The sequence below is a fragment of the Procambarus clarkii genome, chromosome 24 (genome assembly GCF_040958095.1).
Source record: "Procambarus clarkii isolate CNS0578487 chromosome 24, FALCON_Pclarkii_2.0, whole genome shotgun sequence".
Taxonomy (NCBI): Eukaryota; Metazoa; Arthropoda; class Malacostraca; order Decapoda; family Cambaridae; genus Procambarus; species Procambarus clarkii.
The window spans coordinates 10,706,453-10,731,452 of NC_091173.1; the positions used below are offsets into that span (position 1 = coordinate 10,706,453).

At 41.9% G+C, this 25,000-nt stretch overlaps 1 protein-coding gene across 2 annotated transcripts in view; it reads left to right on the plus strand.

The window, feature by feature from the left end:
- Window positions 1-25,000, plus strand: part of LOC123761723 (ATP-binding cassette sub-family G member 1) — a 148,273-nt gene that overhangs the window by 74,611 nt on the left and 48,662 nt on the right. Inside the window, exon 2 of one of the 2 annotated variants that reach the window (XM_069330605.1) lies at window positions 10,108-11,161. In XM_069330605.1, the coding sequence (XP_069186706.1) occupies window positions 11,004-11,161 (158 nt within the window). In that variant the 5' untranslated portion in view covers window positions 10,108-11,003. Of the gene's footprint in view, window positions 1-10,107; window positions 11,162-23,090; window positions 23,229-25,000 lie in introns of those variants that run through there. The other variant, XM_045747861.2, reaches the window with a different exon arrangement.

Below are 25,000 nucleotides of genomic sequence, written 5' to 3' on the forward strand. Positions count from 1 at the left end.
ATACAGTAGACATGTTTCTACAGTAGACATGTTTCTACAGTAGACATGTATATACAGTAGACATGTATATACAGTAGACATGTATATACAGTAGACATGTTTATACAGTAGACATGTATATACAGTAGACATGTATATACAGTAGACATGTTTATACAGTAGACATGTTTATACAGTAGACATGTATATACAGTAGACATGTTTATACAGTAGACATGTATATACAGTAGACATGTTTATACAGTAGACATGTATATACAGTAGACATGTATATACAGTAGACATGTTTATACAGTAGACATGTTTATACAGTAGACATGTTTATACAGTAGACATGTATATACAGTAGACATGTATATACAGTAGACATGTTTATACAGTAGACATGTATATACAGTAGACATGTATATACAGTAGACATGTTTATACAGTAGACATGTATATACAGTAGACATGTATATACAGTAGACATGTATATACAGTAGACATGTTTATACAGTAGACATGTATATACAGTAGACATGTATATACAGTAGACATGTATATACAGTAGACATGTTTATACAGTAGACATGTATATACAGTAGACATGTATATACAGTAGACATGTATATACAGTAGACATGTTTATACAGTAGACATGTATATACAGTAGACATGTATATACAGTAGACATGTTTATACAGTAGACATGTATATACAGTAGACATGTATATACAGTAGACATGTTTATACAGTAGACATGTATATACAGTAGACATGTATATACAGTAGACATGTATATACAGTAGACATGTATATACAGTAGACATGTATATACAGTAGACATGTATATACAGTAGACATGTATATACAGTAGACATGTTTATACAGTAGACATGTTTATACAGTAGACATGTATATACAGTAGCTGTGGCATTGGTCGTAAAAAGTAAATGCAGATTATAAAATTTATTGTGATTTTTTGAATTATTTTATTATTTGTTTTTCTGTAGTTTTAAAAACTGTATCGCGGAGCATCCATGAAGCATTAGTGCACATAAGTGGACTAGCGTGAGACAGGAGGACCCGTTCTCGCACTTTCTTACAGTCAATATTGACTTATTAAATAAGTGCATATGTGACATACTAATTTATTGTGAATATTTTAGTTTACCTTGAAAAGCTTCATAGAAAACACCGACCTTACCTAACCTTCTTAGTATGTTAAGATAAGTGGCTGCTGCTCCAATCTACGGGACTATATGACTGTCAAGACCAACCCGTCCTCAGGCTGTGTCCATTCCACCCAGCCACCCATGCCCCCCAAAGACCCATTCACCGAGTTTAAAATGCTGTTCATTCACAACAGGAACATTCTCAAATACTAATATTAAAATATTAAAAACAAAAGATATAACACTGATTTATTGGGGTATAATCTGCACAGGATTGGTTGTATGACATACTTGGGAGCATACACGCTTTTGGACGGGAGAAACAGTTCTGTTTTGTTACGGAGTGGGAATGGAGAGAACGGGATGGTGGGGATTCGATTCTCCCTCGAAGTTTAAGCTCAGGATTTACCTCCCGCTTGGAGGATTGGATAATCCTCAGGATTTTTTTTTTATAAACACGAACATGAATAATTTTATTCCTAAATAGAATTTGCTCCGTTAACGCACGCACGCACGCACGCACATAAGGATGAGGTGAATGAGGCTCAATTTTCTCACTTTTATCTCATTTCTCTCACTCTTGTCTCATGTATTGCCAATGCCTCACACCCTCACGTATGCCTCACACCGTCACTCATGCCTCACACCCTCACCCATGCCTCACACCGTCACTCATGCCTCACACCGTCACTCATGCCTCACACCCTCACTCATGCCTCACACCCTCACTCATGCCTCACACCGTCACTCATGCCTCACACTGTCACTCATGCCTCACACCGTCACTCATGCCTCACACCCTCACTCATGCCTCACACCCTCACCCATGCCTCACACCGTCACTCATGCCTCACACCCTCACCCATGCCTCACACCCTCACCCATGCCTCACACCGTCACTCATGCCTCACACCCTCACTCATGCCTCACACCCTCACCCATGCCTCACACCGTCACTCATGCCTCACACCCTCACCCATGCCTCACACCCTCACCCATGCCTCACACCGTCACTCATGCCTCACACCGTCACTCATGCCTCACACCCTCACCCATGCCTCACACCGTCACTCATGCCTCACACCGTCACTCATGCCTCACACCCTCACCCATGCCTCACACCCTCACTCATGCCTCACACCCTCACTCATGCCTCACACCCTCACTCATGCCTCACACCGTCACTCATGCCTCACACCGTCACTCATGCCTCACACCCTCACCCATGCCTCACACCCTCACCCATGCCTCACACCGTCACTCATGCCTCACACCGTCACTCATGCCTCACACCGTCACTCATGCCTCACACCCTCACCCATGCCTCACACCCTCACTCATGCCTCACACCGTCACTCATGCCTCACACCCTCACCCATGCCTCACACCGTCACTCATGCCTCACACCGTCACTCATGCCTCACACCCTCACCCATGCCTCACACCGTCACTCATGCCTCACACCCTCACTCATGCCTCACACCCTCACCCATGCCTCACACCCTCACTCATGCCTCACACCCTCACTCATGCCTCACACCCTCACTCATGCCTCACACCGTCACCCAGGACCGTGGGAGGTAACCTTTAACTCACCTCACCACCTGGTGACCCCGGGGGGGGGGGGACGGGGTGGTGGTTGTGGTGGTGATGGTAGTGACCAACCACCAGGTGGTAGTTGTGGTGCTGGTGGTGGTACTTAATATTACGTGTCAGTAACCACAGAGGAGTGAGATTTAGCTCTTGGTCCCCCGCTTACTTGCATATATATATATATATATATATATATATATATATATATATATATATATATATATATATATATATATATACATATATATATATATATATATATATATATATATATATATATATATATATATATTCATATCTAGAGCAGTGCTTTTGTTTAGTGTGTGTGTGGGTACTCACCTAGTTGTACTTGCGGGGGTTGAGCTTTGGCTCTTTGGTCCTGCCTCTCGTCTGTCAATCAACTGGTGTACAAATCCTGGAGCCTACTGGGCTCTTATTATTTCCGTAGCATTTCCTTGTAACTCACACCTCTTCGTTCTGGGACCAGTCTGGCAAGATACCCCTGATCTTCTAGAGACATGTGTGGGGGTGAGGTCGACGTCTGGGGTCTTTGTCTGTCCTGTTTTCTTATGAATGTTATCTCCCATTATAACTTGTTTCCTACATCCTGCTCCTTGTTCAGGGCTAGGGAGCCGGTCGGCCGAACGGACAGCACGCTGGACTTGTGATCCTGTGGTCCTGGGTTCGATCCTAGGCGCCGGCGAGAAACAATGGGCAGAGTTTCTTTCACCCTATGCCCCTGTTACCTAGCAGTAAAATAGGTACCTAGGTGTTAGTCAGCTGTCACGGGCTGCTTCCTGAGGGTGGAGGCCTGGTCGAGGACCGGGCCGCGGGGACACTAAAGCCCCGAAATCATCTCAAGATAACCTCAGGGCTTGAGCACACTTGATGGAAATGCTACTAAACATTGATTGGATTTCCTTAAAGGTTGGGGTCATGTTGTGGTGGGGTTGGTGCGTGCGGGTAGCCTTCGTGTGTGTGTGTTCAGGTGTGTGTGTGTGTGTGTGTGTGTGTGTGACAAGATTGTATATCTTTGTGTGTTCTTGTTAGACTAGTGAGCCGTCGGCGGTAATTGGTAAGATACGCATACCTCACTGTTGACTCAAGGAGGAGAAGGAGGAGGAGTATGTGATAAAGGTGAAGCAAGGAGATGGAAGTGATATGTCATGAAGCAACGTGATTTGTGTATACACACACACACACACACACACACACACACACACACACACACACACACACACACACACACACACACACACAGAGTGGTAGACGGTTGGAACAAGTTAGGGAAGAAGGTGGTGGAGGCCAAGACCGTCAGTAGTTTCAAAGCGTTATATGACAAAGAGTGCTGGGAAGACGGGACACCACGAGCGTAGATCTCATCCTGTAACTACACTTAGGTAATTACACTTAGGTAATTACACACTTAGGGGACCTGGTAGCCTGGTGGATAGCGCGCAGGACTCGTAATTCTGTGGCGCGGGTTCGATTCCCGCACCAGGCAGAAACAAATGGGCAAAGTTTCTTTCACCCTGAATGCCCCCTGTTACCTAACAGTAAATAGGTACCTGGCAGTTAGCCAACTGTCATGGGCTGCTTCCTGGGGTGTGTGTGTGTGGTGTGGAAAAAAAAAGTAGTGAGTAAACAGTTGATTGACAGTTGAGAGGCGGGCCGAAAGAGCAAAGCTCAACCCCCGCAAACACAACTAGGTGAGTACACACACACACACACACACACACACACACACACACACAGGAGGCCAGATACAAGGTATCATCTGGGAGAGGAAATTCTTCAGGAGTCAGAGAAGGAAAAAGACTTGGGGGTTGATATCACGCCAGACCTGTCTCCTGCAGCACATATCAAGCGGATAACATCAGCGGCATATGCCAGGCTGGCCAACATACGAACGGCATTCAGAAACTTGTGTAAAGAATCATTCAGAACTTTGTATACCACATACGTCAGGCCAATCCTGGAGTATGCAGCCCCAGCATGGAGTCCATATCTAGTCAAGGATAAGACTAAACTGGAAAAGGTTCAAAGGTTTGCCACCAGACTAGTACCCGAGCTGAGAGGTATGAGCTACGAGGAGAGACTACGGGAATTAAACCTCACTTCGCTGGAAGACAGAAGAGTTAGGGGGGGCATGATCACCACATTCAAGATTCTGAAGGGAATTGATAGGGTAGATAAAGACAGTCTATTTAACATAAGGGGCACACGCACAAGGGGACACAGGTGGAAACTGAGCGCCCAAATGAGCCACAGAGATATTAGAAAGAACTTTTTTAGTGTCAGAGTGGTTGACAAATGGAATGCATTAGGAAGTGATGTGGTGGAGGCTGACTCCATACACAGTTTCAAGTGTAGATATGATACAGCCCAATAGGCTCAGGAATCTGTACACCTGTTGATTGACGGTTGAGAGGGGACCAAAGAGCCAGAGCTCAACCCCCGCAAGCACAACTAGTTGAGTACACACACACACACACACATAACACATATAACACACACACACACACACACACACACACACACACACACACACACACACACACACACACACACACACTCACACACACACACACACACACACACACACACACACACACACACACCATATAACTATTGTTGCTGAAATATTAACAATGCCGCCTGTAAATGAAAATTTCCGTATGTGTGTAAAACTATTTTTATTTTTAGTGAACACTTTTTATTAAGTTTCCAGTTGAGTCGTTTCGAGGCGCGAGAGAGTTGTACATAGTTAATGTTGGCGCATGTGTGCACCCACAGGGTGTTGTGTCTGCGTACACAGGGTGTTATGTCTGCTTACACACAGGGTGTTGTGTCTGCTTACACACAGGGTGTTATGTCTGCTTACACACAGGGTGTTGTGTCTGCTTACACACAGGGTGTTATGTCTGCTTACACACAGGGTGTTATGTCTGCTTACACACAGGGTGTTATGTCTGCTTACACACAGGGTGTTGTGTCTGCTTACACACAGGGTGTTATGTCTGCTTACACACAGGGTGTTGTGTCTGCTTACACACAGGGTGTTATGTCTGCTTACACACAGGGTGTTGTGTCTGCTTACACACAGGGTGTTATGTCTGCTTACACACAGGGTGTTATGTCTGCTTACACACAGGGTGTTATGTCTGCTTACACACAGGGTGTTGTGTCTGCTTACACACAGGGTGTTATGTCTGCTTACACACAGGGTGTTATGTCTGCTTACACACAGGGTGTTATGTCTGCTTACACACAGGGTGTTATGTCTGCTTACACACAGGGTGTTATGTCTGCTTACACACAGGGTGTTATGTCTGCTTACACACAGGGTGTTGTGTCTGCTTACACACAGGGTGTTGTGTCTGCTTACACACAGGGTGTTGTGTCTGCTTACACACAGGGTGTTGTATCCTTGACAGCCAGGTCGGGTGTGGTCATGGTGTCCCCCTTGTATAGCTGTGTTGCCCACAGTGTAAGACATCTCTGGTGCCTGGATGCCTTGTAGATACCTTGAGGAAGTCTAGAGAGAGTGTGTGTGTGGCTCCTGGTCTCGAGATAACGAAAGTGTGCGACACAGCCGGGATATCTATGCAGGTGTCCTAATGCCAGAGTGTACTCTGTGTTACACCCGGTTCTTATAACAACACAAGGAAATGCGTTATGTGTGGTTTCCTCCGAGGCTAAGGGTCCCCTTCTTCCAGCCAGAGGTGGTACTCCCTTCCATTGTGTGTGTGTATATATATATATATATATATATATATATATATATATATGTGTGTGTGTGTGTGTGTGTGTGTGTGTGTGTGTGTGTGTGTGTGTGTGTGTGTGTGTGTGTGTGTGTGTGTGCGTGCGTGTGTGTGTGTGTGATAGATAAAAAAAAATTGCCGGTCCTCTTGTACCCGTTTCAAGAATTCAATAAAGGTTCCACTAATATTATTGTCTTAAAATATGTACAAAATATATAATTGTAGTCTTATAATGTTGCTTATATCGATAATCAGAAAATGAATGTAATAGAGTTCACTGTTAATATTGGGCGGAGGATAGACCTAAGGTGGTCCTTTTTAGAACTGATTATTTGATTTAAATTTCTCGCAGATAGAAAGTAATCTATTGAAGTCTCTATTGAACTGTAATCTATTGAACTGGAAAAATAAAAAGTTATTTATGCTTATAAAAGTCAGATTCCCGTTAAAATAAGACACTGAAGTCCTTTTTTCTGTCCCTCTTGATGCAGTGTTGTTCTTCATGTTGGCATAATGGCGATCAGCTGGTAATGTCTCTTTTGCACTGTCTTGAAGCTTGCAAGGGGGGGATCATGCAACAGCAGGCAGCAATGGACGTGCAGTATAAAGTGGACGACTCATGATGAATGTGACATTGAAAGTTGATGTGGATTGATGGAAGGAGAGTGTCTCCTGATCTTCTATCTTGTCTTCACTCATAGTTCACGTTTTACCTGATATTATCATATAGAAGCTCTCTCTCTCTCTCTCTCTCTCTCTCTCTCTCTCTCTCTCTCTCTCTCTCTCTCTCTCTCTCTCTCTCTCTCTCTCTCTCTCTCTCTCTCTCACTCTCTCTCTGTCTCTCTCTCTCTCTCTCTCTGTCTCTCTCTGTCTCTCTCTCTCTCTCTCTCTCTCTCTCTCTCTCTCTCTCTCTCTGTCTCTCTCTCTCTCTCTCTCTCTCTCTCTCTCTCTCTCTCTCTCTCTCTCTCTCTCTCTCTCTCTCACACACAGCCAAGCTCTCCCCTTATGTATAACACTCAGAGCACACACACACACACACAACTGTGTAGGGTACTGATTGCATGTATTCTTAAATAAATTAAAAATCCATGAAATGACCTCATCCATTATGATTCGTGACCTTTTGTCCGGCGGCAGAGCCCGGTTGGCGCACTATTAATATGACTGACAGCCCGGCGAGGGTCAAGACCGGGACGATGGGTGGGGGTCAAGAGGGGGGGGGGGGGGAGGTTAGGGGGAGGGGGGGGTGACGGAGGGTAGTATATTATTTTTTAGCTGAAATAACGTTTTGGTTCTGGGTGGGAGCTTTCATGCAGGAGTTGATTATTTAGTTTTTTGGCTCCAGTTTATATATATTTTTCTGTTTTGTTGCTATTTATATTATACAGACATATTCATGCACACGCACACACGATCACGCACATATATACTAGCCTCCACGCACACGTACACGGACACACACTTACACGCTCTCTCTCTCCCAGACAATATAATGAGGATCTAGGAATGTACGTAACCTACAGTCTTAAGAAGCAAGCACAAACCCACTAACATCAGCAGCGCCTGCGATGCTGGCGAACATGAGAGTAGGTTTGAGGAATACTGATAACGGCCACCACAGCTACCGAAGCATCACTGGAGAAGTTCTTAATAAGTATGCAACAGAACAGGTAAAACAATTCACCTAAAGGACTGAATAAACCATATCACCTTCAGAATGATTCCGAAGTCTGGGTACGAACATACAACTATACAGTACTTATACAAGGCTCTAGTCCGGCCGCATCTACAATACCCCCTCCCCCCCAGTACCACTACATAAACAAGCACGAACTACACAAGCTAAAGAGCTTAACGCAAGCTACACAAGCTAAAGTAAAGCAAGGCGCTAAGAAGAGCAGCAAAACAGATCAGTTAGGTCAGAGGACGCCGCCACGTGCTTTGCAGGTTGAAGGTCAGCTCCTACCTAGCAGTAAAATAGGTACCTGGGTGTTAGTCAGCTGTCACGGGCTGCTTCCTGGGGGTGGAGACCTGGTCGAGGACCGGGCCGCGGGGACACTAAAGCCCCGAAATCACCTCAAGATAACCTCAAGGAGGAGGTCATGATTCCAACTCTACTCAAACATTTCTCACAATTGTCTCGTTTAATTTGTGTTAATTTGCAGCACCAGACACAGGTGTCTATAGACACAGGTGTCTATAGACTCAGGTGTCTATAGACTCAGGTGTCTATAGACACAGGTGTCTATAGACTCAGGTGTCTATAGACTCAGGTGTCTATAGACACAGGTGTCTATAGACACATGACACAGCTTCAAACAGCCTAAATGTATCGTTACTCTACAGGGTGGACCATGCCAGAGAGTGTGTAACATTTTATGTGCAGTCAGTCATGAACTATGTGGGAAATAAACCCCTTTACTAACGTGCATTTTGTGAATGAGTCAGATGCAGACCAATTGGGTGATGCGCTTTTTGGAGACAGGACCATGTGGGAGAGACTGTTAGTATGGAGACAGGACCATGTGGGAGAGACTGTTAGTATGGAGACAGGACCATGTGGGAGAGACTGTTAGTATGGAGACAGGACCATGTGGGAGAGACTGTTAGTATGGAGACAGGACCATGTGGGAGAGACTGTTAGTATGGAGACAGGACCACGTGGGAGAGACTGTTAGTATGGAGACAGGACCACGTGGGAGAGACTGTTAGTATGGAGACAGGACCACGTGGGAGAGACTGTTAGTATGGAGACAGGACCACGTGGGAGAGACTGTTAGTATGGAGACAGGACCACGTGGGAGAGACTGTTAGTATGGAGACAGGACCACGTGGGAGAGACTGTTAGTATGGAGACAGGACCACGTGGGAGAGACTGTTAGTATGGAGACAGGACCACGTGGGAGAGACTGTTAGTATGGAGACAGGACCATGCACAAGCTCTACATTAGGAAAACTGTGGCACGCGCACAAACTCATTTAGACACGCAAATTAACATACATTCTCTGTTCAACACGGGTGGGACGCGAACAAGGGGACACGGGTGGAAACCGAGTACCCAAATGAGCCACAGGGACGTTAGAATTTTTTTTTTCAATGTCAGAGTAGTTAACAGATGGAATGCATTAGGCAGTGATGTGGTAGAGGCTGACTCCATACACAGTTTCAAATGTTGATATGATACAGCCCAATAGGCTCAGGAATCTGTACACCAGTTGATTGACGGTTGAGAGGCGGGACCAAAGAGCCAGAGATCAACCCCCGCAAGTACATTGAAATGTATCACATAAGGTGATAGCACATGTGTCGGGACTCTGGTCATGCTCCGTTCCAGACAATATGTATTAACATACTTTCCATTATCACAATCGACTAGATAATGGTCCAGGACGGACCGAAACGTCGTCGTCTCTTCACTTTCTAGCGTGTGGTCTGGTCATCAGTATACATTAATACACATGAGTGTGGAGGAGCCGTGTGTGTGTGCTGTATGGCCGCTGCAGCAACCCTGTTACGGCTCACGCCTGAAAAATGGCGCCAGCCGCGTTCACTTCCATGTAACCAACTACTACGTCTCTCTTTCTCTTTGCAGGTTGACGGCATGCATCCACGAAGTGATTACCAGTGCAAATGATCTGAAGAATATCGCCGAAGGGGAAGTGTACGTGAGCTTCAGAACACAGGAGGGCGAGGTAGACGGAAGGGCTTACTGAGAGACTCTCGAGGAAGGAGTTTTGAAGGCGAACATTAAGGCGAGGCAGAAAGTTAAGCTGAAAATTAAGAAGCGAGTTGCAGAGTCTGGGGTTGTCAGGAGAACTGCGAGCTGGCAGCATGACACGAGGCCTCCTGCTGGTCTGTCACTCTCACCACGTACGTAGGACTTTAAGCGAGTCTACGTTCGAGCTCCAAATATACTGAGCTTTAGTGTATCGGCTTGTTGGTTAAGCTTGTGTGAGATAAGAAACATATACGTCCAGAGATACGTGAACAGTGAGAGTAACGCAGCAGAGGACTTAAGTGGTAGTTGCAGGAGTTGGCAGCCCAGTAAGAGGTGGTGTGGGGAAGTGTGTCCTGAGCAGGTGGGAGAAGCGGCCAGCCTCGAGGGAGAGCCACACTGGTGCAGGCGCTGGTGCGCGGGAGGTTTAAAGGGAGCAGCTTAGTGGGGTTTGTTGTGACAGTGGAGTCATATCCGTGCATTGATTATTTTGGTGCGTGCAAGGAAACAAGGCTGGTGACAGTGGCGGGCGCGACTTGTGTTCCCAAGCAGGACGAGTGCGTGCGCTGTGTCGCTGCAGCCAGGCAACCAAATATTCAAAGGGAACACAGCATCATTGCTTACCTGTACGTTGTGAAGAGCGCCGTCAGTGCGGGAAGCGGTCCCTACAGCCACCCGCAAAGTGTGGCCACGTCTCCTTATTCGGGCCACGCCCCCCGGAGCTTGGGCGACGAAGCCTCTTGACGAGACCGGCAAGCAGACCCAGCAGTAGGATGGCTGAGCTGCTGAGTGTGCAGGTGCCTAGCCGGCGGGGGCTGGGAGGCTATGCGGAGTTCCACAAGAACGCGGAGGCCCTGGGCGCGCCCATGGTGGGGTCCCCGGCCTCCCGCCAGCCCTACCTCAACGCCGCCCTCAACCACGCCAGAATCAGGTAAGTTCTTGCAATGTTTATGTAACGCAATTTCTAAGTCAAAATTTTGTCTGTGTCGCTTTACACTAAATAAAATAAAATATATTTGTGCGTTAACTACAGCATTAGGCGAGTATTAATGTGGTGTTTGAACCAGGCAGTTGCCGAGTACCACCTGCACTCTGCTCTCACCACGTGTTTATTTAAAATACTTTATTTTATAAAGTATTTTGGTATTAGTATATATTTTTAGACATTGCTAACAGCAATATAATCAAAATTAAAAGAAGTAATATAGTTCCAAGAGACGAATGGATGGATGTTGACAGTTGAGAGGTAACGAGTAACATTAGTAAGCTGTCACCTGGCGGCAGGCTGACATAACTAGGCTGTCCGCTCTCGCCTCGAATTTAATTAGGTTTCCTGCTTCCATTGCTGCTAGTATCTGACGGGTGCTGCATTACTTGATCCTAACTTTGCCGTCATCAGAGGAGAGCTTGGTGTGTGAGCTCAGCCAGCCCAGCCTCCCCAAGACGTAGTGCTTATAGAAACGTTTGGGTGGAAAATACCAGAATGTAGTGATGGACCGCCAGTAATACCACTTTTTGTACTAATAATTGTATAGAGTCCTGAAAAAATAAAGCTCTATAAAATTAATAGTACAATAAGTGGTTTGTAATTAATAGTACAATCTAAAAGAAACCAAAAAATAATGAATGGTCCCCAGGCCAATATTCATCCGTACAGGCCTGGAGGATTCGAATTCGGTCCGACAGGGTACCACAACCTGTCCTTCAGCAACCCGTCCTCGACTCAGTCCATTACATCCAGCGGTCGACCCCACAGACGCATTCATAATTTTTTGCATGCTGTTCATTCAAAACGGAAATTTTCTTAAATATAAATTAATATTATAATATATTAGCATATTGAGTATATATTGGCATAGGTTAGGTTAGGTGTTTAGGTTCTGTTGGCGATTATTTGTATTTGTAGTACGAGGGTGAAGCATTTAGAGTGTTGTGGTTCGAACAAAATTCCTCAGTGAATCACTTGTTCCGGAAGTGTTCAGACTTCATCAGTTGTGAGTCGTGTGTAAACCGTTTTTCATTCATAAACAGGGGGTTTAGCGGGTGCATGGAATGGACTTTGGGCTTTGTTTATGAGGACGTCCTCGCATGCAAATATTCAAGCTCGTTAATCCAGCCGCCAATTCCCCTGTTCATGAATGAAAAGCGGTCTACACAAGACTCACAACTGATCACGTTCGAAGATTTCCGGAACAAGTGCTTCACTGACGAATTTTGTTCGAACCACAACGCTGTAAATGCTTCACCCTCGTACTACAAATACAGATAATCGCCAACAGAACCTAAACACCTAACCTAACCTATGACTATATATGCACAGTATGATAATATATTTTAATATTAATTTATATTTGAGAAAATTTCCGTTTTGAATGAACAGCATGTAAAAATTTGTGAATGTGTCTGGGGGTCGACCGCTGGATGTAATGGACTTGAGTCGAGGACGGGTTGAATAATCAGCAAACAGAACCAAAACACTTAACCTAACTATACATAGAATTTGTATGTATAATAATATTAATTTATATATGAGAACAAACCAATTTTTGACACACAGTATGTTAACATTCATGAATGCGTCTGCGGAGGACGGCCGCTGCTTTAAACAGCCTAGTGTGAGGACGGGTTATACGGCTGTATATTGGCTCTGGGGCCTTTCAAGTTTTATGCGGAGATATTCATTCCTTCTGAACATGTAATATTAAATACGAAAGTAGTTAAGGAAATTCCTGTTTCAATTCTTCCTTCGTGGTCTGACACTGTCATATAAATATATATATATATATATATATATATATGTCGTACCTAGTAGCCAGAACTCACTTTTCAGCCTACAATGCAAGGCTCGATTTGCCTAATAAGCCAAGTTTTCATGAATTAATATATTTTCTCTAAATTTTTTCTTATGAAATGATAAAGCAACCCATTTCATTATGTAAGAGGTCAATTTTTTTTATTGGAGTTAAAATTAACGTAGATATATGACCGAACCTAACCAACCCTACCTAACCTAACCTAACCTATCTTTATAGGTTAGGTTAGGTTAGGTAGCCGAAAAAGTTAGGTTAGGTTAGGTTAGGTAGGTTAGGTAGTCGAAAAGCAATTAATTCATGAAAACTTGGCTTATTAGGCAAATCGGGCCTTACATAGTAGGCTCAGAAGTGAGTTCTGGCTACTAGGTACGACATATATATATATATATATATATATATATATATATATATATATATATATATATATATATATATGTCGTACCTAGTAGCCAGAACTCACTTTTTGGCCTACTATTCAAGGCCCGATTTGCCTAATAAGCCAAGTTTTCCTGAATTAATATATTTTCTCTAATTTTTTTCTTATGAAATGATAAAGCTACCCATTTCATTATGTATGAGGTCAATTTTTTTTTATTGGAGTTAAAATTAACGTAGATATATGACCGAACCTAACCAACCCTACCTAACCTAATCTAACTTATCTTTATAGGTTAGGTTTGGTTAGGTAGCCGAAAAAGTTAGGTTAGGTTAGGTTAGGTAGGTTAGGTAGTCGAAAAACAATTAATTCATGAAAACTTGGCTTATTAGGCAAATCGGGCCTTGCATAGTAGGCTGAGAAGTGCGTTCTGGCTACTAGGTACGACATATATATATATATATATATATATATATGTATATATATATGTCGTACCTAGTAGCCAGAACTCACTTCTCAGCCAACTATGCAAGGCCTAATTTGCCTAATAAGCCAAGTTTTCCTGAATTAATATATTTTCTCTAATTTTTTTCTTATGAAATGATAAAGCTACCCATTTCATTATGTATGACGTCAATTTTTTTTATTAGAGTTAAAATTAACGTAGATATATGACCGAACCTAACCAACCCTACCTAACCTAACCTAACCTATCTTTATAAGTTAGGTTAGGTTAGGTAGCCGAAAAAGTTAGGTTAGGTTAGGTTAGGTAGGTTAGGTTGTCGAAAAAACATTAATTCATGAAAACTTGGCTTATTAGGCAAATCGGGCCTTGCATAGTAGGCTGAGAAGTGCGTTCTGGCTACTAGGTACGACATATATATATATATATATATATATATATATATATATATATATATATATATATATATGTCGTACCTAGTAGCCAGAACGCACTTCTCAGCCTACTATGCAAGGCCCGATTTGCCTAATAAGCCAAGTTTTCCCGAATTAATATATTTTCTCTAATTTTTTCTTATGAAATGATAAATCTACCCATTTCCTTATGTATAAGTTCAATTTTTTTTTATTGGAGTAAAAATTAACGTAGATATATGCCCGAACCTAACCAACCCTACCTAACCTAACCTAACCTATCTTTATAGGTGAGGTTAGGTTAGGTAGCCGAAAAAGTTAGGTTAGGTTAGGTTAGGTAGGTTAGGTAGTCGAAAAAACATTAATTCATGAAAAATTGGCTTATTAGGCAAATCGGGCCTTGCATAGTAGGCTGAGAAGTGCGTTCTGGCTATTAGGTACGACATATATATATATATATATATATATATATATATATATATGTCGTACCTAGTAGCCAGAACTCACTTTTTGGCCTACTATGCATGGCCCGATTTGCCTAATAAGCCAAGTTTTCCTGAATTAATATATTTTTTCTAATTTTTTTCTTATTAAATGATAAAGCTACCCATTTCATTATGTATGAGGTCAATTTCTTTTTATTGGAGTTAAAATTAAAGTAGATATATGACCGAACCTAACCAACCCCACCTAACCTAACCTAACCTATCTTTATAGGTTAGGTTAGGCTAGGTAGCCGAAAAAGTAAGGTTAGGTTAGGTTAGGTAGGTTAGGTAGTCGAAAAACAATTAATTCATTAAAACTTGGCTTATTAGGCAAATTGGGCCTTGCATAGTAGGCTGAGAAGTGCGTTCTGGCTACTAGGTACGACATATATATATATATATATATGTCGTACCTAGTAGCCAGAACGCACTTCTCGGCCTACTGTGCAAGGCCCGATTTGCCTAATAAGCCAAGTTTTAGTAAATTTATATATTTTTCTAAAAAAAATTCTTTATGAAATGATAAAGCTATCTATTTCACTATGTTTGAGTTAATTTTTTTTTAAATTTGACTCAAAACTAACGTAGATATATGACCAAACCTAACGTACCCTACCTAACTTAACCTAGCATAACCTATCCTAAACTAACATAAGTATGTCAATAATTTATGATTCATAGTATAATATAAAAATAATAATTCAAATAAGCCAATTGGAAACAATTTGTTGAAAAAAGAAAATCACTCGGCCTATTAGGCAAATCGGGCCTTGCATAGTAGGCCAAGAAGTGCATTCTGGCTACTAGGTACGATATATATATATATATATATATATATATATATATATATATATATATATATATATATATATATATATATATATATATATATATATATATACCATAGGCTTGTATGAAGCCTTCCCCCAACAGCGCTCTATTGATGATTTACGGGGTCTCGGGTCAGGCAGTAATTTTCTATTTTATAATTTAATTTTGTTAGCATATACAAGAAAATGGAAATATTATTTTTGGGGGTATGACCGTGGTACATTCTCGTGAATTGGAGCTGGGAGCCACATGTATACACATCTTAAAATCGTACATGTATCCAGAATCTTTGACCGACCTTCAAAAATGATGAGAAACTCCTATTTCGGCCACACTCCCTTTGACGTCGGGCTGAATTGACCAAGTATCCTTTAGGACAAGGATTGGTTAAGGTAGAAGGGCAGTAGTGGCCGCTGCCTCTGCTTGTAACCTAATCTACTGGTACCCCGGGTTGATTCCCGGACAGGCTGAGACACGGGCTCACCATAGCCCGTGCTACTTGGAACTTTTGTTCAGAGTAGCTGAATCTACTCAACAACAACGGCTGAGACTACTGCACACATTGCCTTACAAGGGCTGGCTGTGATCAGGTGGCAGTATACCTGGAGTAATGCAACTGTTGTGGGTTGCATTACTAACGTAGGGGAGAGTCAGTTGTTAGGTGGAGGGGAGGGGGGAGGAGGAGGGTATTTCAGTAAGCCTAAGAGGCTTCCTGTCCCAGACAATGGGGGAATTATGCACTCTGCACTCAAGCTGTTACAGCGCACTGTAACCCAAAGCTTTTCTTAACGTGTGTGTGTGTGTGTGTGTGTGTGTGTGTGTGTGTGTGTGTGTGTGTATTCACTATTGGTACATGCTGCATGGAGTTTTTAGCTCTTGGGCTCCGTCATTCTAAACCGTCGGTTGTCTAATGTGCTCACTCCTGACCTGTTATTCACTCAATCATGTCTTTTCCTTATATTCCCCTGTCACACACACATTCCCAAGATGCTACCTGTAGTGGCTCTCTAACTCCCAGGTACCTGTCTACTGCTAGGTGAACAAAGGAACCAGGTGACAGAAACTCATTTGTTTCTGCCCGGACCGGGAATCGAACCCAGACCCCTAGGACAACCACCAGAGAGCGTTATCCGCTCGGTTATGAGGACGTGTGTGTGTGTGTGTGTAACACCATTACATATGTATAGTGCAATAAATTATTGAGTTCGCTTACCTTGCTGTATCAACACTTTTATCGTTCTCCACTCTCAATTGGGCACCCCGGGTTCAATTCTTGGACGTGACAGAAATTATTGGGCACGTTTCCTCTCACCTAATGCTTGGATTCATTTAGAAGTAAATAGGTACTTAAGAAACGTCGTCGTCCCTTCAACTTCTAGTGTGTGGTCTGTTCAACATACTTCAGCCACGTTATTGTGACTCATCGCCTGCATAGGTACTTAAGAGTTAGTCAACTGTTGTGAGGTAGTATGGAGGGAGTGCATGAGCTTGATGCCTCAATACATACATTTTATTTAAAAAACTATACAGAAGAACGTGATTCAGTTAATGCTTGTTACATAAAGATACATATTTAATAACGCCATTAGTATGCAAAGCTTTTAAAGTATATATACACTCATGCTTTCTGTCTCCGACAGCAGAGGAATTAGAAATATTTTAAAATAGAATAGCTTACTTCACTGTCGGCAATACGTTTTCTGTGATAAACACGACTCCTTAAGGCTAACTTAACTATTCTTATGAATCATGTATTTGGTGGTTGCTTTTTAATTCATTGTGTCCGGACGGGGGGGAGGGGGGGACAGGAAGCCAGAGTGTGTTCAGACATGTTAGACTCTTGCTCCTCCCCCCCCACCTAGGGCCGAATTACTAACCCCGCCCAAGATGCAACCCCACACCAGGCTGACTAACTCCTGGGTATCTACTTACTGCTAGGTGGACAGTAGCCAGGTGAACAGAGGCATTAGGAGAAAAGAAATGTGCCCAACCATTTCTGTCCCGCCCGGTATTCGAACCCGGAATTCCCGATTGTGCGTCGAGAAGGAACCCGACTGTCCTACCAGGACCTCCCAAGTTACATCCTAGGTACTCACCTAATTGAAATTGAAATTTAAATTTAAATAAGTTTATTGAGATAAAATACACACAAAGGGATGAGGTAGCTCAAGCTATTCTCACCCCGTTCAGTACATCGTGTTAATACTTACTAATTGTGCTTGCGGGGGTTGAGCTTGGGCTCTTTGGTCCCGCCTCTCAACTGTCAATCAACTGGTGACCATTATCGGGGTCGGAGACCCTATTAGGCTCCTGAAGGTCATCCTAGGCCTGACTGACCTTTTCCAGGCTGCAGCGCACAGCAGTTGACTAATTCCCGTATGCCTATTTAATGCTAGATGAACAGAGGAGTCGGGTGTAGTCCCCCGTGGTGCAGTGGTAAGGCAATCGGCCCGCACTTCGCCAGCGATTTGGCCTGGGTTCGTATCCTGGCCGGGGAGGATTGACTAGAGTGGCCAATCCTTAACTGTAGCTTCTGTTCACCCAGCAGTGAATGGGTACCTGGTTGTTAAAACGATTTTACGGGTCGAATTTCAGGGAAAATTAGGATTAAAGACCTGCCCGAAACGGTATGATTGCTAGTGGCTCTACAAAAATATACAACTCTTGTACACATAAATCAATAAAAAATATAAAGGTGTCAGGAAACGTGCTAAATCATCATCGCCCAAAATCCTGGAGAGACTGTGGATTGTGCGACAATTATAAGGAATGAAGTCAAGCAGCGTCTGACACCGAAATTAACCTTCGATTCTGCTAATGCAGCCGTCCTCACATTCCTGTACAGCCACTAACACGCATTACCTTTCGGGAATGTCCTTAATCCTAATTTTCCCTGAAATACGACCTGCCGAATCCTTTAACAACCAGGTACCCAATCACTGCTGGGTGAACATAGGAGTACCGTTAATGATTGGCCCCTCTAGTCAATCCTCCCCGACCAGGATACGGTGTGTTCATAGGCCTAGATTTCGGTTTGTTTATATGCCTAAGTTATGTTAGGATTTGTGCATAGATTTGATTAAGGGATTGTATTTAGGCCTAGTTATGGTTAGGTGTTTTCGATATGATTTGTACTTAGTCCTAGATTAGTTTAAAGCTTGTACATTAGCCGAGGTTAGCTTCGTTGGTAAGGTGAGTTTATTTTAAAATGTACAACACCATTACATATATATATATATATATATATATATATATATATATATATATATATATATATATATATATATATATATATATATGAATATATATATATATATATATATATATATATATATATATATATATATATATATATATATATATATATGTCGTACCTAGTAGCCAGAACGCACTTCTCAGCCTACTATGCAAGGCCCGATTTGCCTAATAAGCCAAGTTTTCATGAATTAATGTTTTTTCGACTACCTAACCTACCTAACCTAACCTAACCTAACTTTTTCGGCCACCTAGCCTAACCTAACCAATTAAGATAGGTTAGGTTAGGTTAGGTAGGGTTGGTTAGGTTCAGTCATATATCTACGTTAATTTTGCTCAAATAAACAAAAATTGACCTCATACATAATGAAATGGGTAGCTTTATCATTTCATAAGAAAAAAATTAGAGAAAATATATTAATTCATGAAAACTTTGCTTATTAGGCAAATCGGGCCTTGCATAATCGGCTCAGAAGTGCGTTCTGGCTACTAGGTACGACATATATATATATATATATATATATATATATATATATATATATATATATATATATATATATATATATATATATATATGAATAATGTACATACGTAACAACTCAAAAGAATGCACTCTTAACATAACTACAGTATAGCTAGACTGGCCTAACCTCTTTGCATGAGCCTCTCTTTATTTAAATTGGTACCCAGGAGTTAGTGGACTGTTGTGGGCGGCATCGTGGGGATGTATATGGCGATTAGTTCTCACACAAGTTTGTGAACTTCCGGGTCATTACTTTGTGTGAACTGTCACAAAGCTGATTTGTATATTACTGGGAGTCGGTTTACCCAAGCCTAGTGGTAAAATGTTTATGGATAGTGTTTATATAAATTTTAGTTAAAAAAACAGATTTCAGAGTCGAGTTTACAGCTCGTTCTGAAACTTTACAGTTGAAATAAGTTTGCAAAAGCGAGACTTGCGATACTCAACTTTAAATTATAGTTTGCCTGTGTCAACTTCCATCAATATTTCAAATTTCTTCGGTAATCGATCTCGAGAGTGCTATCTAAAGTAAATATATTAATAACCGATATAACTTTCTTCTGTTTATTTGATATCATTAGAGTCATCTCTAACATATTGCGCAGCATTAACTTGTACTCATATAACTCCAACCAATCTCTCCAGTTTGTTTATATAGAGCTACGCTGGGTTGAATGTTCTCTCAACATTTTAGTATAGTTTTTTTTATTATTATTATTTTCTACCACAGACGTGGCCACACATTTACAATGCTAACCAGCATATATACATTTTCTTCTGTCCTCCGTGGACAGGGTGAGAGATTTGTCAAACATACAGTTCAGAGATTTATTGAGCAACCACAGAAGGTGATCGTAGTGCTTTTAAAATGCTAGGCTCAGCTACATACGTAAATACATAGATACATAGATTTATGAATGCATTAATGTGAATTTATAATGGTGAAATGCAATTCTGATTTTAGTATAGTGTGTGCTGAATGGTTTTTTTAATATAGACTTTTTCATATCCCCTCCGTAAAAAATGCGGTGGTTTAGCCTAACCGAAAGCATCCAAATCTAGACTAAACAATCCAGCTAACCGGAGCCGATACTACATTCAATTAGGAGTTCTAGCTGCTAAGTTAGTATATTAGTTTATTGTGGATCCCGGCCCCCTAATGGCTTAACTTCAGACTTTATAAATTAAGGGCCAGGTCTGTTGGCTCATACTAGGCGGGGTCCTGTTTAATCCTCTCCTCTCATTCATACCTATCTAATATATTCTTGAAAGTTATTAAACTGTTTTAATAGTTCTAGCCCGAAGCCCATTTTCCCTCATCCTCCAAACGAGTTCTTTCCTATATCCCTCCTAAATAAATAAAAAAATTGGGGTTTATAATAATTAGCCACTAATTTGTCTACAATTTGTCACCCCGACCCACTCCGAACCTCTATGTTAACTCTATACTTTATATTAAATAATCAAGCTGTAATCCAAGTGTGGATAACCTATACCCCCCTTCCCCCCGCCCCATTAACATGAGTCTCTTAAGTTTCTACTGAGCCTGTCGTGAGGCTTAGTATCAAAGTCTGGTAAAGACAAGATATAGATTGTCGCAGGTCTTCCCCGCTGCCATCCAGCATCTTGAAAGATGCTGGATGATAATGGCAGTAGGTCTGTTAAACTAGGCGAGCTGCCCTTAGTTGTGAACCCTTTATTAGTCTATGTTTTTCAAGACGCCAACTAATGTCTTTTGCGATTGGCGGTTCAAGTAATTTTCCTACAATAGACGTTCACTAATTGGACGATAGTTTCTTCAGCTTTGCCGGTAGTTTGCTTATATATATATATATATATATATATATATATATATATATATATATATATATATATATATATATATATATATATATATATATATATATATATATATATATAAATAAAATGTTTGTTTATATTCTGTACATATAACTTGTACACTTGTACTGAGTTGTTTTCGTGAAAAAACAGATCGTATTTGTAATATAAATCATTCATTTATTAAAGAATATATCATGTTTATTTTCATGAGGCTTCCCTGAGAGGTATATATATATATATATATTACTTACACATATTATCTTACATACGCGAGGAATTCCAATATGGCGCTCAAATTACGTCAGTCATTCTCGTTATTTGGTAGCGCTAATCACAACTTATGATCTCTGTCGTGTGACGTCACCGGTGATGTTACACTGTTCTGTTTAAGAGTTCCCTTCCCTTAAGAGTTCGTAAGAGTTTAAGACCAACCCTTCCTCCAGCCGAAGACAAAACATGCTCCTCGAATCTTGCTGAAAGCGTCCTCAGGGAGCCTTATCTATTTTATTTGCAAGAACAGGTGATAGACAGGTTAATGACGGAACAATTGCCCGTTACATAATTGTCTTGTATCATCACAATGAAGGTAGTTAGCTAGTAACACCTGGAAATGTTTCTAAGCGATCAGCCGTCACTCTCCAGGTCATGTACAGGGTACAAACTTCCTTGTTAAAAGACAACACATCTGATTACTTCTCCTTGAAGACGAGGTCAACGACGACAGGAACCGGCTTGGTTCCGTGTCTAAACAAGTACAAGACCCTGACCCTGACACCAGTACCTGACGCTTGTAGCTGACAAGCGTCAGTTACAAGAGCTCATGTAGGTGACGGCCACAGTGTTGGTAGAGTGAGCATCTCTCTCTCACGCCAGCGTGCTGATACTGTCAGCTGCGCCTGCTACTGTCAGCCGCGCCTGCTCCCTGCTACTGTCAGCCGCGCCTGCTCCCTGCTACTGTCAGCTGCGCCTGCTCCCTGGTACTGTCAGCGCAACCCGTCCTCTCGAGCTTTCAAGTCACTAAACTGATGTCAGGTTGTCAGCCACCTCTGCATACTTCATGTTTTAAACACGTTTATATCACGTGTATGTATGTTTGTTTTAACGGCGCACACTAATGTGATCGGCACTATATTTCTAAGGTTATTATATATGTAATTGGGCAGCGAAATGGGATGAAAGGTATCCTGGGGCCTGGATTCCTGTATACAGCATTTACGCAACCACTGACGAAGCATGGCGGCTTTGTTTACACCTAATAAACAGTTTATGAGCTTCAAAACGTCACAACCCAAGGTTGTTATTGTTATAAACTACCTCGTAGTGCTTCAGAGTTCATAAACTGTTTAATAAATGTAAATAAATCCGCTTTGGGGAAAGATGCACAGGTTTCGTACAATAGGAGCATGAGTAATAATAATTACATTATTATTATTATTATTATTATTATTTGCAAGAAGGTACAATGGGATGGTCAGATTACATAAGACTGGTATTTTGACATTCATGCATAGCCACTAACACGGATATAGTGTTTGAAGCAGAATTGTCAACAGGGGCACGAAGACGGGTCAACAAGGGCACTCCAACACGCAACAATTGCTTCTAAATCTGCCACAGTAATTCGTAAGAATAACACAAAGTGAAATAAATAGAATAATGTGTCATTTTCGGAAAAGTGGGCACGTTAAGTTGGCAAGAGCGCGACGCGAAACTATATAAGAGGCGGCCGGGCGGCCCCGGTGCCAGTGTGGTGGTGGCGGCGGGGAAGGGAGTGTGGTATCGCTGGGTTCAGGGCAAAATGACAATCGCGAGTTTCTTCTTAAAACTAGTTCTAATATGTAATTCAAACCCTGTTCTCCCTCCCAAACAAATAAGGCAGATATACACCTGTAGATAAACAGGTATTTACGACCTGTAGTATTTATTTGTTTGAATACGCTTTTGCAAATGTTTGATTTTGGGCTTCTCAGACTGCAAAAAATGGTGGCCAATGAAGAGTAAGTATTGCTATTTAATTTTTTTTTTTGGGTGTGGACGATTAGAAATATAACTGATGGAATTAAATTCAAATAAGAGGACAAAATAGATTTACTCTGCGGGCCTTTTGTATTTTGAAACGATTAATTTAAGTCTTGCGAAACGCATTTAATTGTATTTAATAATACTTCGGATAATATTTTTGTTTCCATTTAGCTTCTCTTAAAAAAAAAAACTGATAGCCTGGTGCAACCGCCACCGACCGCTAATATAATTCTTTGCTAGGTTCACCAAAGCAGTTTGGATACAGGCTATCGTAGCCTAACGAAATTGGACAATATTATTGCGTTATAACGCAATAATGAACGATAGAATTGTCGGGAACTTTAGTACATCATTTTTGTGACGTGGTGATCAATTGAGAGGACGGGCTGTATGCACCGCACACGGCAGACACTTTTTGTGAATTATAGAATATAAATAAATCTAAACATTATTTACCTAACATTTCCAGTGCGCCATCATTGAGAAGAAAGAGCACAATACTCACAGAACCACCATGTGTTTAAAAGTACACAACCGGATATGTTGACCAAACCACACACTAGACAGTGAAGGGACGACGACGTTTCGTCCGCCCTGGACCATTCCCAAGTCGATTGTGATTCGATTCAGATATCCGATTCTCTACCGGATATCAGACCATACAAAGTGTGTGGATGGCACCGAGGCAGTTTACCTGGTGTTGGGTGTGTGGGGATAGATATTCCCCGTGGTCCAGTCTATGACCATGGCTCCTAGTTGGGGTATTAGACGCCGTGCTCGCAGTATGATTCACAGCCCGGTTGATCAGGTATCCTTTGGTGGTTTGATCATGTTTTCTTTTGGACTCTTTGAGAGGTCAGTTAGTGTGGCTTAAACAGTCTTGGGCCACTAATGTTGATAGAATTGTCTCGTAGTGTACCTATTGCGTCTGTTTTTCAGTGGTCGAAAATTGCACTTCCTGCCATGCCTTCTTGTCGCCTGTGGAATAATTTCCGTGTGCAGATTTGGAACCAGTCCCTCTAATATTGTCCAAGTGTACCTAACCTTATATAATTATGTATCACGCGCCTGCGCGCTAGAGAATATGGGTTGGGAAATTTTAAATGTTCCCAATTATTTAGATGTTTTATTGAATGGACTCTGCACAGACTTCTGTATGTTCTCCATACCAGCAGTTTCTAGTGCAGTAGTATAATTGGTATGGCATTTCTTGTGTGAAAACTTTTTGTGAACCAACCTGTCATTTTTCTTGCAGTTGTGACAGTTACTTTATGGTGTTCTTTAAAAGTAAGGTCTTCCGGCATGATTCCTCATTCATATTGCATCTTCTTTATACAGTATAATCTAACTGCATTTTTTTTATGTAGTTTCCATTTGATAATTTGGGTTTTACCAAAGCGAAATTGCTGGAACTTATCTTCGTTGAACATGTTGTCTGTGGTACATTGAAGAACTTTGATTTACATAAGTTTGAAGGTTTCCTGTGTACTCTATAATGTCCATTCTCACCAAAAAATTATTTAAGTATCAAGTGGAACACACACACACACACGAATCTATACACCAGTTGATTGACAGTTGAGAGGCGGAACCAAAGAGCCAGAGCTCAACCCCCGCAAGCACAACTAGGTGAGTACACATGGGGCCTCGCGGCTGAGTGAACAACGCTTAGAGGTCGTAATCCTAATCCCCCGAGTTCGATTCCCGCGGATGCGGAAACAAATGGGCAGTTTCTTTACCCTGGTTC